General features: G+C 42.9%; 1 protein-coding gene across 1 annotated transcript; it reads right to left on the reverse strand.

Annotated features, from left to right (window-relative positions):
- Positions 1-420: 420 nt before the first annotated feature.
- RBX1 (ring-box 1) lies at positions 421-13608 on the reverse strand. Its single transcript, XM_069855164.1, has 5 exons — positions 13486-13608; positions 10450-10528; positions 3355-3425; positions 1933-2018; positions 421-598 (listed from the first exon to the last, which is right to left on the reverse strand). Exons 1-5 carry the CDS (start codon positions 13561-13563, stop codon positions 586-588), a joined length of 327 nt encoding a protein of 108 aa, XP_069711265.1. The 5' UTR covers positions 13564-13608; the 3' UTR covers positions 421-585.
- Between the last annotated feature and the right edge of the window lie 714 nt (positions 13609-14322).

Consider the following 14322-nt stretch of genomic DNA (forward strand, 5'->3'; position numbering starts at 1 on the left):
AAACAGATGGAACTGCGAACAGTTAGTAAACTTCTGTGCAGGGAAGCTGGTCTAGTCAAACAAGAACAGAAACGAGAGAGAGTACCTTCTAATAATGACACAACCTCTAATTGCATAGATCATCATTTCAACTCAGCCACAAGAAAGCATGTCCACCTGAAATGCTATTTGCATAAATCACACTCAGCCAAGCCAAGTCCTGCACCCATTGCACTACACGACAGAGGATACTGCTGACCTCGGAGCCAGAGGTGCGGCTCTCGGCTGCGTGGGAGTAAGACCAAATTCACAGACAAAAACTGGCACAGAGACAAGAGCAGCTGCCCAGCTTAAAAAGTTGCCTAACTTAAGTTTCCCATCTGCAGACAATTCTCTTCCCTCATTCACTGACTGCCCGCTCCAGAACACAAGACAATGAACTTCGACAGGAAGCTCCAGCAAGATTTTATTCAATGGTATACAACAGGGAGAAATGAAGATTGAAGAACTGTATACATCACTGATCTTTGAAGTTGTCAAAATAAACCCATAGAGACAAGAACAACTGAGGCCGATGACATAACAAGAAGCGTGGTGACCATCTCTCTAGTGTCCATACCTGCGAACAGATAAGATGTTAATGTTTTTTTCAAAATTTTGTTTCATACTAGTGCTAATATGGGCAGATTTATTTTCATTCTACCATGACGTAACTAACATGTAAACCAGATGAAGGTGAAATGCTATCCCATGGAAACCTTAGGAAGTTCTCCATATTTCACTTCCCCTCAACGTCTATCCAGATAGAAGTTACAACAAAGCCTGAGCAATCCACAAGATCACATGCAAGGGACCCTCGGTATCATCACCTTTTGCCTTGAATCAGGCTTCGAATCTATCCGGCATGAAAAGAAGGCCAAAGCTTGTTATACCCCTCAACGTGTTAATGAGCACCCAGTAGATTATACTAATTCATGTCTCCGTTTCTCATCTTTGTTCCCCATGTAATATTAAGCCATCAGCCAGGCAACAGGGGCTCAGTTTTCATTAAGTGTTCATTAAAACATCTTAATATCAAAACTCTGGTACACAAGTTGTCATGTCAATGACTATTTGTGCAACTGATTGTGAACCAGATCCCAGAGACAATCCTGAACAGTTGTAATAACTGGTTTGCTTTTTTAATCTGGACTCTGGTTAGTATTAATGTGTTTGGTGCTTTGAAAAAAAAAAAAAAAGAGGTCAGGGAGAGAGAAAGTTGAGAGTTAAGAAAAGATTAATGAATAAATGGTGCAGAATGACAAGTGACAGGAAAACGTCCTAACTACTCTCAATGTGCAATTACCTCTCAAAATAGAACCATCCCTCAAAACCCCATCCATGGTTCTCCTATTATTAAATAACAGACCTTTGAAAAACACAAAGCCCAAAGAATACAGAAATTATTAATAACTGGGCCAAGGCTGTAGCAATGGCTACATGGACACTTGATTTCCAGATGCTGTATTTAATCTTTGAGCCCGTTAGAGTTATAAAACAAATCGTCAAGATACAAAGGGACCCAATAAGACTCCTGGCACCTCAGCAGAAATGCTTTGGAACATCACCTTGGCAGCTAAATTCAGGCCATTTTCTAAACCCAAATTGCTCGCGTGGCAGTACAGCATTCTCCATTCCTCTTCTGCTCTCCATTCTTTAGAGAGAATGTCAATAGAAATGACTCCTTTTTAACAGCTCCCACTTACCCCACAGCTATGTGGGCTTCCTCCAGAGCTTATTTACCACTGGATGACTAAGGAAAGGTGCCTATACAGCAAAGTAGGGGGATAAAACCCTTTCCCACAATAACTATGCCCTTAGATCCACAAACGAAAGAGATCACCCACCCAAGGACACTGATAATTTCTATTAACGACTGGATTTTTCATATTGAAATCCATGCAGAATACCTACTTTTGGAACTCCCACTCCCTGTTGTCCAGTGGACATACTTGGCGCGTTTTGAGCCAGCGAGAGATGCAGTGGAAGTGGAAAGCATGCTGGAAGAGAAAGTTCCAATCACATCATTTCAGTACAAGTGAACATATCTCAATGTGAAAACTACCATCGAAAGCATCACAGTAAGAAGAGAGCAGCAAGCGTTTGCAGGCAGAGGTGGGGAGAACTGCTCAGCCAGCTCACTGGCAAACACCAAGCAACTGATCCACATTTTCAGAGAGGAAGGGAACATTCATGAAATGGCAGCAGGAAGCCTGGTACACAGTGCGTGACTGATTTCTGATGAAGGAAAGAACACAGAGTTTATCAGCTGCTAAGACTGGCAGAGCAGATGCTGATAAGAAACAATCAGAAAGACAAGAGAAAGAGGATTTCAGCAAGTAGCAGGGATGATATGTGTGTATACACGCTGAAGATTTCTGGAAGTCTTCTGGACAAACCAAAGCCTGAATAAAAAGAAACTTACAAAATCAAAAAGAAAAAAAAATCAGTTACATGTTTCACAAGGACAACCTTTTCCATACCTTATACAACTACTTATAAACAAGGTTTCACTTGTGGTAACTCTTGCACAAAAAAAAATGTAATTTTGACTCTAGAATATTCTAACCTGGTTTAAAAAATTGCTCTTTCCTTTACAAACAGAATTACAACATTTAAAATCCTGTTCCAGCATGATCACACTGTAGCTTGATCCCACACCATAGTGAAAATGGGACGGAGAAACAGGTAATTAGTTACTCCATTATGGAAAATTAGATCTTCCAGCTCAGGCCCAGGCTAGCTAAAACGTATGAAAGTTTGAGTTCCTGGGTTCCATGCTAGTGGGTCCACGTACGAAGAAGTGCATAGGGCAACAAATTGAAGAGCTGGAGATTGCACACTAGAACCAATTCGATCTTCCTCCAAAAGGCAAAGCAAATCACCTAGTTACCCCATATCGACTCCTTGAATCAAGCCTCACAAAGACAAATTATGAATGCTGACATCCAAGTAATACTGTTACCAGCGGAAAAAAAAAACCCAAAAAGGTGTAGCTCCTAGGCAGAACCTTGATCAGGAAAATCATGCTCAGAATGAAAGATCTATTACTCTTCAAAAAAGAAAAACGGGCAGAGGGAAAAAAGGTTAAGTCCTATCTTCCCCCATTTTCTTCTGTCTTTCAAATTACACCTGTCCAACTTCTACCCTTTTGTTTCCACACACACCCCACCCCTTGCACTTCTCTCTCCTTTAAACACTCTGTATGGTGTTTACAATTTATTTTTTCCAGTGGATTGCCTGAAACATTTTATAGAACTTGTTTTGTCCCAAGTCATGCCAAAAAAGGGAGAGCATCACCACACACAAGCTCTGCAATAAAGCAGTTTTCCTTACATTGCAGACGCCCCATGCAACCGTGCACTCTTCAGAGGTAGCTGATGCTTGGTTTGCTTGACATTCTATGCCTGTGAAAACAAAAATTAAGCACATATATGCACGAGCAGAAGATGTACATGCAACACCAACTGGTAGATTTCTTCCTAATAGCAAGGCAGAGGCGAGAAGATCTCTTTGTTTTGCTGCATTTATTACATCAAAAAGTGTCAAGAGCTGTTGGTTTGACGTGTACTGTTTTCCCAAAAGTATCAGATCAAAATATACTTTATCCTGCTTGCTTTCTTCTTTCCTCTACATCTTTAGTATTCCAAGATTCCAGAGGGCAACAGACACAGCTCATCTACCTGTAACACGTGTCTGCTTTCCAAATTGTAAGTATAAGTATTTTTTAATTTCTTCTCTTGTGTATTAATAGATGTCTTTTGACAATCAGTTGTAGGAGCAGAACTGTGAAAGAAAGTTTACTTAAATTTCTTACTCAGGTTTCTCTAAATACAAATTCACTATCTTGTCAGACACTCTGTACTATCACTTATATTTACAAATAAATGTGCTCATGTAATGCTGGAGTTTCACAAGATTATAGAAGAGAGACCGGCAAAGGCAAGCATAGCCTCAAAATACACAACAGAAAATACAGTTTACAATTCGTTTTTTTCAGCTTCCTATACCTTAGAGCTGAGTACCTAGGATGACCCCCAAAAAGATAAATACGACTTATGGGTTTGGGTTATGTTTTACCTTTTGTGTCAGATGGCACAGATGAAGGAGATTAGAGAAAGAAAAGAAGGAAGAAAAGCACCTAGAAAACAAACCCAGCAACATGGTTCTTCATTCTAGAGCCTGAAAAGTTCACTTCTGCTCCAGCTCAAGAAGAAACTTCAGGAGAAAAAAACCCACCTATTTCCAACTCCTCCACAGCCAGTGGCACAAACCTACAAGACTAACATTCTACTTCCTGCAAAATGATGCTTTCTCTAGAACTCTGTTTAAAAAGACATGCCAACAGATGATCAGCTTAGAACTCGGTACATGGGCTTGTTGCTCACTTGTTTTACAAATCTTGTCTGTCTGGCAAAGAAAACATATGTATGTGCTCCAATTCTCTGTTCACTTTTAGCATGCCCAAATATGCTCAGAGGAAAAAGAGTTTGATTCACCAATTAAAGATGCAAAAACTTTCAAACTCCACAGGCTTGGTTGAAAAACAAGATCTTTATTTGCTCTGTCTTATTCATCGCTTTCTCCATTTTTTTCAATACCTTCAGGCCCAGAGATGAACAAGAGAAAGGCCCATTTTTCCTAAGCTGTGAGAGAGATCCGTTAACCCTGGTCATGAGCAACTACTCAGAATAAGACTGAGGTCTAAAGGAACTCAGTAGCAACAAATGTTCTGCAAGATTTGAAGAAACCTGTACCTGTTCATGGTTTATATCAAGATACGATATACCACAGCAGGAAGACCAAAGCTAAATCCCCGGCCTGCCTATAGAATAGAAATAAAACCCAGTACACCTGAAACATCTGATGTCTTCATTCCTTAAACCCTCAATACACACAGCAATAAAACTAAATCTGATTAAAGAATTAAAGATAGTCAAGAATGTTGAAGAGCTTCAATTACTCTCGACATTTGTTTAAAATTTGACACCCATGATCGCTGCAACAATTTTACTGTTAGTGCAGCATGGACTCATAGTCTTGCTGAGTATCATGGGGCATATGATGCTGTTTTAAATAAGTGACACGAGCCTGTACAGTAACAGAAATTGGTGAGAAGATGAGTAGTTGGAAAAGGAGAGGAAATTAATTTGAAAGGAAAAGGGTCACTGGTAAGCAAACTTTAACTCAAGAAGTGTCTGCTGAAATGAAAGAAAACATTCCAACACACAATATACTCATCTTTTTTCTTCTCTTCTTTGCCTGCTGGAAACGGGACATTGGGCATGTTAGATCTGAAGCCCATCTAGCCCGTTTTTATGTCATTTTGCCTTCCCCCCTGCTCTAAGAAGTCCTAACCTGTGAGCTGTATGCCTTAGAACACAATACAATGGTTTGGGGTTTTTGGCTTTAAAGGACTCTGCATTTTGACTGGGACTGAGAGAAAAGAAATGTGGCTTAGGTAAGGAAGAAAAGCAGCAATGAGATTCATTTTAGCATTATTCAAACATTTGCTGATCAGCAAATACAGTCTGAAACATGACAGTCTCAAAACCTTAGGAGAACAGGTGAACTCCTGCAGAAACAGATGAGGAGTTTTCCGGTGGTGGTGTAACACCCTTCCAACAAGACACGCAGATTTAACTTCCACGTCAAACAGACTGGACTACTGACAGCACTACTACCTCTGGCTGCCCAAAAAAAGCCTCCCAAAAGTTGAAACAATTTTTGGTATCCCACCTCTCTCATTTCAGAAAAAAAGACAATATGCCACCAAAGAAGTAAAACAAAGCAACAATCACAGTCAGAGGATGAAAACTGATGATTCTGGCTCTTGAAAGAAAAAGAAGAAATTTACATCTCCTGACCCAAAAGAAGTGATACCAGTCAGACAGTTAATGGGTACTGGAGAAATACTGAACTACTCTTCTTTTGTCTTGCTTTTGACAGAGCATCTGGAGGTGAGGGCAGAAAGATACAGCTAAAACCTGAAATACCTGTAAATAATTGTGAAAGATGCAACAGAAGCATTTCAACTCAGGGAGTTACAGAAAGGCATGTTATATAATGGTAACTTCTTATTCTTGGAATCTGTTAAGAACCATCCACCTTCCTACACATCTTCTATTGCAGAAATCTTGAGTATATTTACCTAACAAGAAAAACAGCCCAATATTTAAGTGGCCATAATGGCAGGTAATAGAAGCAAACTACATATCTTTTGTTAGCAGCTACAGGAACAGCCCAATGCACTGGCAAATTCAATGAAAGCTCTTCAAAGCGACTTCTGCTTGAGCAAGGGTCACCACTGTATATGTTCCCCTTCCTTTTCACATGTTGCATTCTAAATTATAATTGTGAAGGGACTGACTTACTGGGGAGTGAAGAAACAAATACAGATAGCTCGGCTAACCCAACATATCATGTATTCGCTCAGAAAAGAGCAACAGAAAAAAGAAATAACCAGGCTAATAAGTTTGAACATTTGTTATCCCCAAAGTAAAGAACGAGCTCTCCAATTTAGTTTCTCAAACTTCAGAGACATTTCAGGATTTCCACCGCATAATTTTCTCCAGTTTCTTAGGAATTACATTCAGATTTTACTAAATCACAGAATCACAGAATAACCAGGTTGGAAGAGACCCACCGGATCACCGAGTCCAACCGTTCCTACCAAACACTAAACCATATCCCTCAGCACCTCGTCCACCCGTGCCTTAAACACCTCCAGGGAAGGTGACTCAACCACCTCCCTGGGCAGCCTGTTCCAGTGCCCAATGATCCTTTCTGTAAAGAATTTTTTCCTAACGTCTAGCCTAAACCTCCCCTGGCGGAGCTTGAGGCCATTCCCTCTTGTCCTGTCCCCTGTCACTTGGGAGAAGAGGCCAGCACCTTCCTCTCTACAACGTCCTTTCAGGTAGTTGTAGAGAGCAATGAGGTCACCCCTCAGCCTCCTCTTCTCCAGGCTAAACAACCCCAGCTCTCTCAGCCGCTCCTCATAAGGCCTGTTCTCCAGCCCTTTCACCAGCTTTGTTGTTCTTCTCTGGACTCTCTCCAGAGCCTCAACATCCTTCTTGTGGTGAGGGGCCCAGAACTGAACACAGTATTCGAGGAGCGGTCTCACCAGTGCCGAGTAAATACTTAGGATAAGTTCACCCTTGTGTGATGCTTAGAATTTCCTGTTAGTATCACACTCAAAATACTTATACTTATGCATACCGAGTTCTGAGCTTTTCTGCATCTTATAAACCCCAAATGATTCAACCTATTAAGCATCCAGAGATTCTTCTTTGAATTCTCTGCAATTTATCTCTTTGTGAAGCTGGAATATCACATGCAATACTTTGCATCTTACTATGAAAGAAAGGGGGTGATATTTTGACAACAAATTTTACACAGTTCAGAACTGTAACAGTTATCATAGAATCACTAGGTTGGAAAAGACCTTCAATATCATTGAGACCAACTATACCTGTCCACTACTGAGCCACATCCCGGAGCGCTACCCATCTTTTAAACACCTCCAGGGATGGTAACTCTACCACTTCCCAGGGCAGCCTGTGCCATTGCCTGAAAATCCTTTCAATGAAGACATTTTTCCTGATGTCTGATCTGAACCTCCCCTGGCACAGCTTGAGGCCATTTCCTCTCATTCTATCTCCTGTCACTTGGAAGAAGACACCAATGCCCACCTTGCTACAAGCTCCTTTCAGGAAGCTGTTGACAGTGATAAGGACTCTCCTCAGCGTCCTTTTCCCCGTATCTTACTATGATATTACATTCCATGTTTCAGACCAGGTAACCAACTATAACAAACACAGAATCTCTTAATATTTCCCAGCTTACCATGTTACAATGAAAGCATCAGAGAGCAAGCTATGCAAGACATCAAGAACATTCCTCAAGGAAAATCTAAACAGGACCTGGGTCTTTCCAGAGAAGAATGAAATCAGAACATTTAAAATCTTCTCATTCCTTCTGCACACTGAATACACAAGGGAATCCTTTGGCCATATTATTACCAAGTCATAATGCAGATGCACGAGGAGAACTGCTGGACACGTTAACATTATTATATCCTAGCTTTTGGAGGCCTGAGCCTGACGTTATGTTAACAATCTGCCATTAGCACGGCCGGGGATACTTATCACTCTTGTAATGTTCTCCCTTTCAAGGTTTCTCTTCATCAGTGGGACGGGGAGACATTTGTATCCTGCATTTTATCAAATTGAATCTCACATTGTTCTTCCCTGCACATTCTATTAATTTTTCCTCAATTTCCCATCACTTCACATCTTATGTTTGAAAATCTAATTAAAGTTGTTGCTCAACAACATTAATGATCTGTAACAAGGAAGTAAGCAAATCCAGAGCCAACACTGATCTCAGAACACCAATTTATATACCCCTTCTACTCTGTATACTGTCAATTTTGGTCTGTCGTTTGCAGTCCAGGCTTTTCATTACATCCTCATTCCCAAACCGGTAATGTGTTATGCTTGAGCAACTCAGAAAACAAAAAAATAAAATAAGTTACCTATGCCCTCTTCCTTTATTGTTTTTCCTATAATCTACTCCATGCCTATTTTGGTAGGATTTGCATTGTTTGTTTTGGTTTTTTTTTAAAAAAGAACTGACACACAAAATTCATTGCTCGAAAATAACACCTCTCCATTCTTCCAGCTCCTCCATGCCTTTCCTTTATCCTCACATATCTTATTTGCTACACATTAAAAATATTTATAAAAAAATAGCGAACACACAATTTTGAGGCAGATTAATAGAATGAGACACACCACCATTCATTAACTTACAACATATCCCACTTACTGTGAATATTTTTCTTGTACTACAGGATTTTATTTATTTACTCTATACATTTGTACATTCTGTAAATATAACATGTTCTAACGAATCTTTAAAACTCCATTTGCCTGACAGCAACATGCTTTCCTCTCTCATAAATCTGAGAGACTAAGTAGTGTCCACCAGACCTACTTTTCAAGATGATACAGGCTAGAAGTGTTTAAAAAGGATACGTTTACATCAAAGGACGCCAGCATATTTCACACTCCCTATTCTCATTTGCTTCTCTTTAGTGTTATCACTCCCTTTCTAAAAAGCAAGAAGAAACTATGGTGTGGAAAGGAAGATGGATTTGTCCCAAAGCAGAGAAGTGAAGTTGCTTAACCCATTTTCAGACTCATGTGTTACAGTATATTTTCTCTTTATTAAAAAAAACTCAAACCTTCCAAAAGGAGTTTTGTAATTATTATATATAACGTGAAATTCGGTGCATCTCTCACGAGTTATTACTATAAACTTGAGGTCTTATTTCCCTGAAATATTTTATTTTGATATAAGCTTATTGACAACAAGTAACCGTTACTAGCGCTTCCAAGGGCTACTGTGCAAAACCGAAGTGCAAGAAAACAATCATAATGTGATCATGACAGGCCATTCCCAGGCAAAGCAGCTGTACCTGCTCTTGTTTTTGGGGGGGGCTCCACAATCCTCTGGCAAATTTCAATTAATTTAAAATGTCTTCTGTCCTTCAGACTCAAAAAAGATGAACAGTTACGTTGCCAACAATATCTTGTCAATTTTGGGGAAGAAAAACGGGTTTTGTACTCTTTACCAATCCTTTATGAGACTGAAACCAGCACCTTAGCGTATGCACACATACTTCACAACAGAAATTTGTATGCTTAATTTCATTATTGCTTTATTTTCCTGTACATCAAGCATATTTTTTAACTGAACCATCTAGATTGCACAGCAAAATCTCAAACCAATACTAGCAACACTTTGGTTTTTATTTGATTTGCATTTGATTATTCTCCTTTGTAACCAAGCAATTCTTTAGGTGGACACAAAATTCCCCATACATTCCCCATAATATTTACTAACTTACCCAAGGAAGTTTTTGTAGATGGAGGAGCCAAATGAAGTCACTAGTTCAAACCTTTCCTGACCAGTCTAGCACAAAGTGTTTCAAGATTTCATCCTAATAGTGTCATCAAAAAGTTGATACCTATAGCAACATCCCCAACTCTAAAACTCTTATTGTGAGCTCCAATATCTCCTTTTGTGAGCAGTACTCATCCACCCTGAGTAACTTCAGTTCCACAATACTCCTTTTTCCTCCTTCTTGCATCCACAATACACTCAGCAATATCACCTCACCTGTAGATGTGGTACTGAGGGATTCTACTCTTTACAAGAAAAAGGTGAGGGAAAAGCACTAAGGTGACGAGAGGTCAAGAAAATAGATTACAGGACTTCAGCATTACATAAAACAGAGCTTAGTATTTACACTGTGTAGACTTAATTCCTAACTGAAAGCTGAATTATAACCTCAACGGGGGAAATTTCAGCTGTGTATCACGTACAAGTCCAAACTGTCAGCTGTCTCCCACACCATTTACTTACATAGATCCATAATATGGTTTCTGCAAATGGCACAGTTATCAACCACGATGTCCCATGCCCACAGAGCGACTGCGTTCCACTGGAGAGCAAAAAAAAGAAAGAGGAAAACATAGTTTTGTCTCAGTTTACAGCACACAGAAATCCTCTTCATTCCTCAAGATCCCATGTATTTTTAAAGGGAATATCTTAGAAGCCCAGAGGAACTCTCTTTATGGTGAGTTCTTAAGCCACAAAGCAGTAGTACATTCCTCTAACCTACTCCCAGACCCAAAGTCTCCTTCCACCTTCAGAAACAACAGGATAACTGCTATAGTCCCCCCTTTTTTTGTCAAACAAATGCAAACATCTGCATTTCTATTCAAGATGCAGAGGCAGCTCCTGCCACATCCTCAGTTCTGATTGATAGGACAGGACCTTGTACAAACACCAATCCAGATGCCATTTTGTTAAGAAGTTTCCATTATTTGCAGCAGTTGTTCTAGTAATCACTCCCCAGAGCACTTGGGGCCAAGAAGTAAAATCACCTCTAACTCTAGGCTTTGCAGACTCCTGAATAATCTCCTCTGTGAAAAGGTTCCGAGGCAATGACCTACCAGCAAGGCAGAAAATAAAAAATTGAAAGTACTACCAAATTAACCTTTCAAAGACTTTGTTTATAAAAGAAAAACAAATAAACAAAAAAAAGGAACAGCTCTGTCCCATGCTGTTTCAAGGGAAAGGTTAGCTACAAATTTCCATGACAAGCTTAGAAAACTGATTCAGAACAAGTAAGATGAGCTATGCAGAAAAGCATAGCACCTTTAATTCCTCCCAACAAACATACTCAGGTCTTTTGTAAATTCATTAAATAGATGGGCTTGCCTTCAATAGCCAGGATAATCTTCATCTACTACTCAGGCAGTCCAGGTATTTAGCTTCCTTTCATTTTTTCAGGATATAATTGTATTGACCATACTGCAGTAGGTCTTCTCTACTTTATTCCATTTACCTCTCAATGTTTTCACTGCTACCGCTCAGTTTGGGATTCTGAGGAATGCAGATTGCTAGACATCGACAAGCAGTATCAATTTTGATAAGCATTTCAATTTTTCATTACTGCTGATTTAAAGAGTCACCACAATACCATGAGATCTTTCAGGAAATGGATCAGTAGTGATTTCATTTTTCCCTCCCACCTTCTAACTTCAAGTCTAGCCAGCCTTACAGCTGAGATCCTCATCTCTCAAGAGCTTCAAGGCAAATGGGATAAAACTTTCCAGTATCCTTATCTCTCCCACACTCTGAGGTACTTAATCTCATGTCCGAACACAAGCTAGTCTTGCTATCCACAGACCTGTACTGAGCCACACGTGCAACAAACGCCTCTTGCTGCCTTCCTGGGGAGGAAGAATGTCACTGACACATAAAAGGTGCCGCTCCCTGCTCCTCTCATGTGTTATTATACCTGCCCCTATTTCCAAAGAACAAGCAATCATGTCCTGTGAACACCTCCTTCTGCATAGACCTGCAAACCCTACACAGAGCTAGGGGTTTCCATCATCACTGAAGTCAGCTGCACTTTCAAACCACACCTGCAGACCATTCTTCCAGCAGAAATCACTGGAAATGTTTGCTGATATACAATCCAGGGGTCATTTTTCCTCAAATTCTACCTCAACACAAGTCCACACAGTCCCTCTACTACCTCTACAGCATCACAAAATAGGTTTCAACCACCATCAGGACCCAGCTGACAAACTCGTGGCACCAGAAAGAATCATAGAACGCTTGGGTGGGAAGAGACCTTAAAAATCATCAAGTTCCAAACCCCCTGCCATGGGCAGGGACACCTCCCACCAGACCAGGCGGCTCAAAGCCCCATCCATCCTCACCTTGAACACCTCCAGGGATGGGGCAGCCACAGCTTCCCTGGGCAACCTGTGCCAGGGCCTTACCACCCTCATGGTGAAGAAATTCCTCCTTATGTCTAGTCTAAATCTGCCCCTCTTCAGTTTAAAGACATTCCCCCTTATACTATCACTCCGTGCCCTTCTAATAAGTCCCTCTTTAGGTTTCCTGTAGACCCTTCAGGTACTGGAGGGCCGCTAGAAGACCTCCTCAGAGCCTTCTCTTCTCCAGGCCGAACAACCCCAACCCTCTCAGCCTGCCCTCATATGGGAGGTGCTCCAACCCTCGGATCACCCTCGTAGCCCTGATAAAGAGCTTCTCCTTAACTTTCCTGTAGGCAAAGAAGAAGAGCAGCACTATGGCTGTTTCAGGGACGCAAACAAAGCCAGATGGACAGGAAAGCAACTGCTATGGCTTGACTTAAAGACTGAAAAGATAAAAGAAAGCGGCCACACATAGAATCATAGAATAACCAGGTTGGAAGAGACCCACCGGATCATTGAGTCCAACCACTCCAATCAAACACTAAACCATGCCCCTTAGCACCTTGTCCACCCGTCCCTTAAACACCTCCAGGGAAGGTGACTCAACCACCTCCCTGGGCAGCCTCTGCCAGGGCCCAATGACCCTTTCTGCGAAAAATCTTTTCCTAATGTCCAGCCTGAACCTCCCTGGTGGAGCTTGAGGCCATTCCCTCTTGTCCTGTCCCCTGTCACTTGGGAGAAGAGGCCAGCTCCCTCCTCTCTACAACCTCCTTTCAGGTAGTTGTAGAGAGCAATGAGGTCTCCCCTCAGCCTCCTCTTCTCCAGGCTAAACAACCCCAGCTCTCTCAGCCGCTCCTCGTAAGACCTGCTCTCCAGCCCCCTCACCACGAGGCAGCTCGGGTGTTTGGCCCCAGGAGGAGCAGGCAGCCCTCGAGAGGGAGCAGCCCTGCTTCCCGTGGTGGCAGGGCCGGGCGTCAGCCATTGGCCCGGGCTCTCGCACGGCCCCGCCCCGCCCTTGAGGCGGAACCGGGCTCGTCCGTCAGCGGAGCGTGGAGCCGCCCTGTATCCCCGCCGCAGCCCCCGGTCCGGGGCCTGGGCTGGAGGAGCGCGCCGCCGAAGGAAGAGGGACGGGGTGGTGGGAGTCGAGGGGGAGGAGGTCGCTCACTTTCTTCACTTCGAAGCGCTTCTTGCCGGCGCCGCTGTTGGTGCCGCTAGGGGTGTCCACGTCCATTGCGGCCGCCATTTTGGATGCCCCGAGCCGCCCGGCGCGCGTGCGCAGGAAAGAGGGGCGGGGGGGGGGGGGTGAGGCGGGGGCTTAGTCCTGGTCCCGCCCCTTCGAGCCGCGAGGTCACGTGGGCCGAGCCTTTAAAAAAGGCGCCGGGCAGGGCGGGGCCGCGCGCGCGCGCCCGACGATGTGACCTCATCCCCCCCCCCCCCCCCGCGCCGCCGCCCGATTGCGCAACCCGAGGGGTGGGGCCGCCCTTAAAGGGGCCGCACCCTAAACTGGGCGCAGCTTGCCGGGGGGTCATAGCATCACCGAATCACTAGGTTGGAAAAGACCTATCATAGAATCACAGAATCACCAGGTTGGACAAGACCCATCGGATCATCGAGTCCAACCATTCCCATCAATCACTAAACCATGCCCCTCAGCACCTCATCCACGGATCCCTTAGACACCTCCAGGGAAGGTGACTCACCACCTCCCTGGGCAGCCTCTGCCAGTGCCCAATGACCCTTTCTGTGAAATATTTTTTCCTAATGTCCAGCCTGAACCTCCCCTGGAGGAGCTTGAGGCCATTCCCTCTTGTCCTGTCCCCTGTCACTTGGAAGAAGAGGCCAGCACCCTCCTCTCCACAACCTCCTTTCAGGTAGTTGTAGAGAGCAATGAGGTCTCCCCTCAGCCTCCTCTTCTCAAGGCTAAACAACTCCAGCTCTCTCAGATGCTACTTGTAAGACTTGTTCTCCAGCCCCCTCACCAGCTTTGTTGCTCTTCTCTGGA

The sequence above is a fragment of the Phaenicophaeus curvirostris genome, chromosome 1, assembly GCF_032191515.1.
Source record: "Phaenicophaeus curvirostris isolate KB17595 chromosome 1, BPBGC_Pcur_1.0, whole genome shotgun sequence".
Lineage (NCBI taxonomy): Eukaryota > Metazoa > Chordata > Aves > Cuculiformes > Cuculidae > Phaenicophaeus > Phaenicophaeus curvirostris.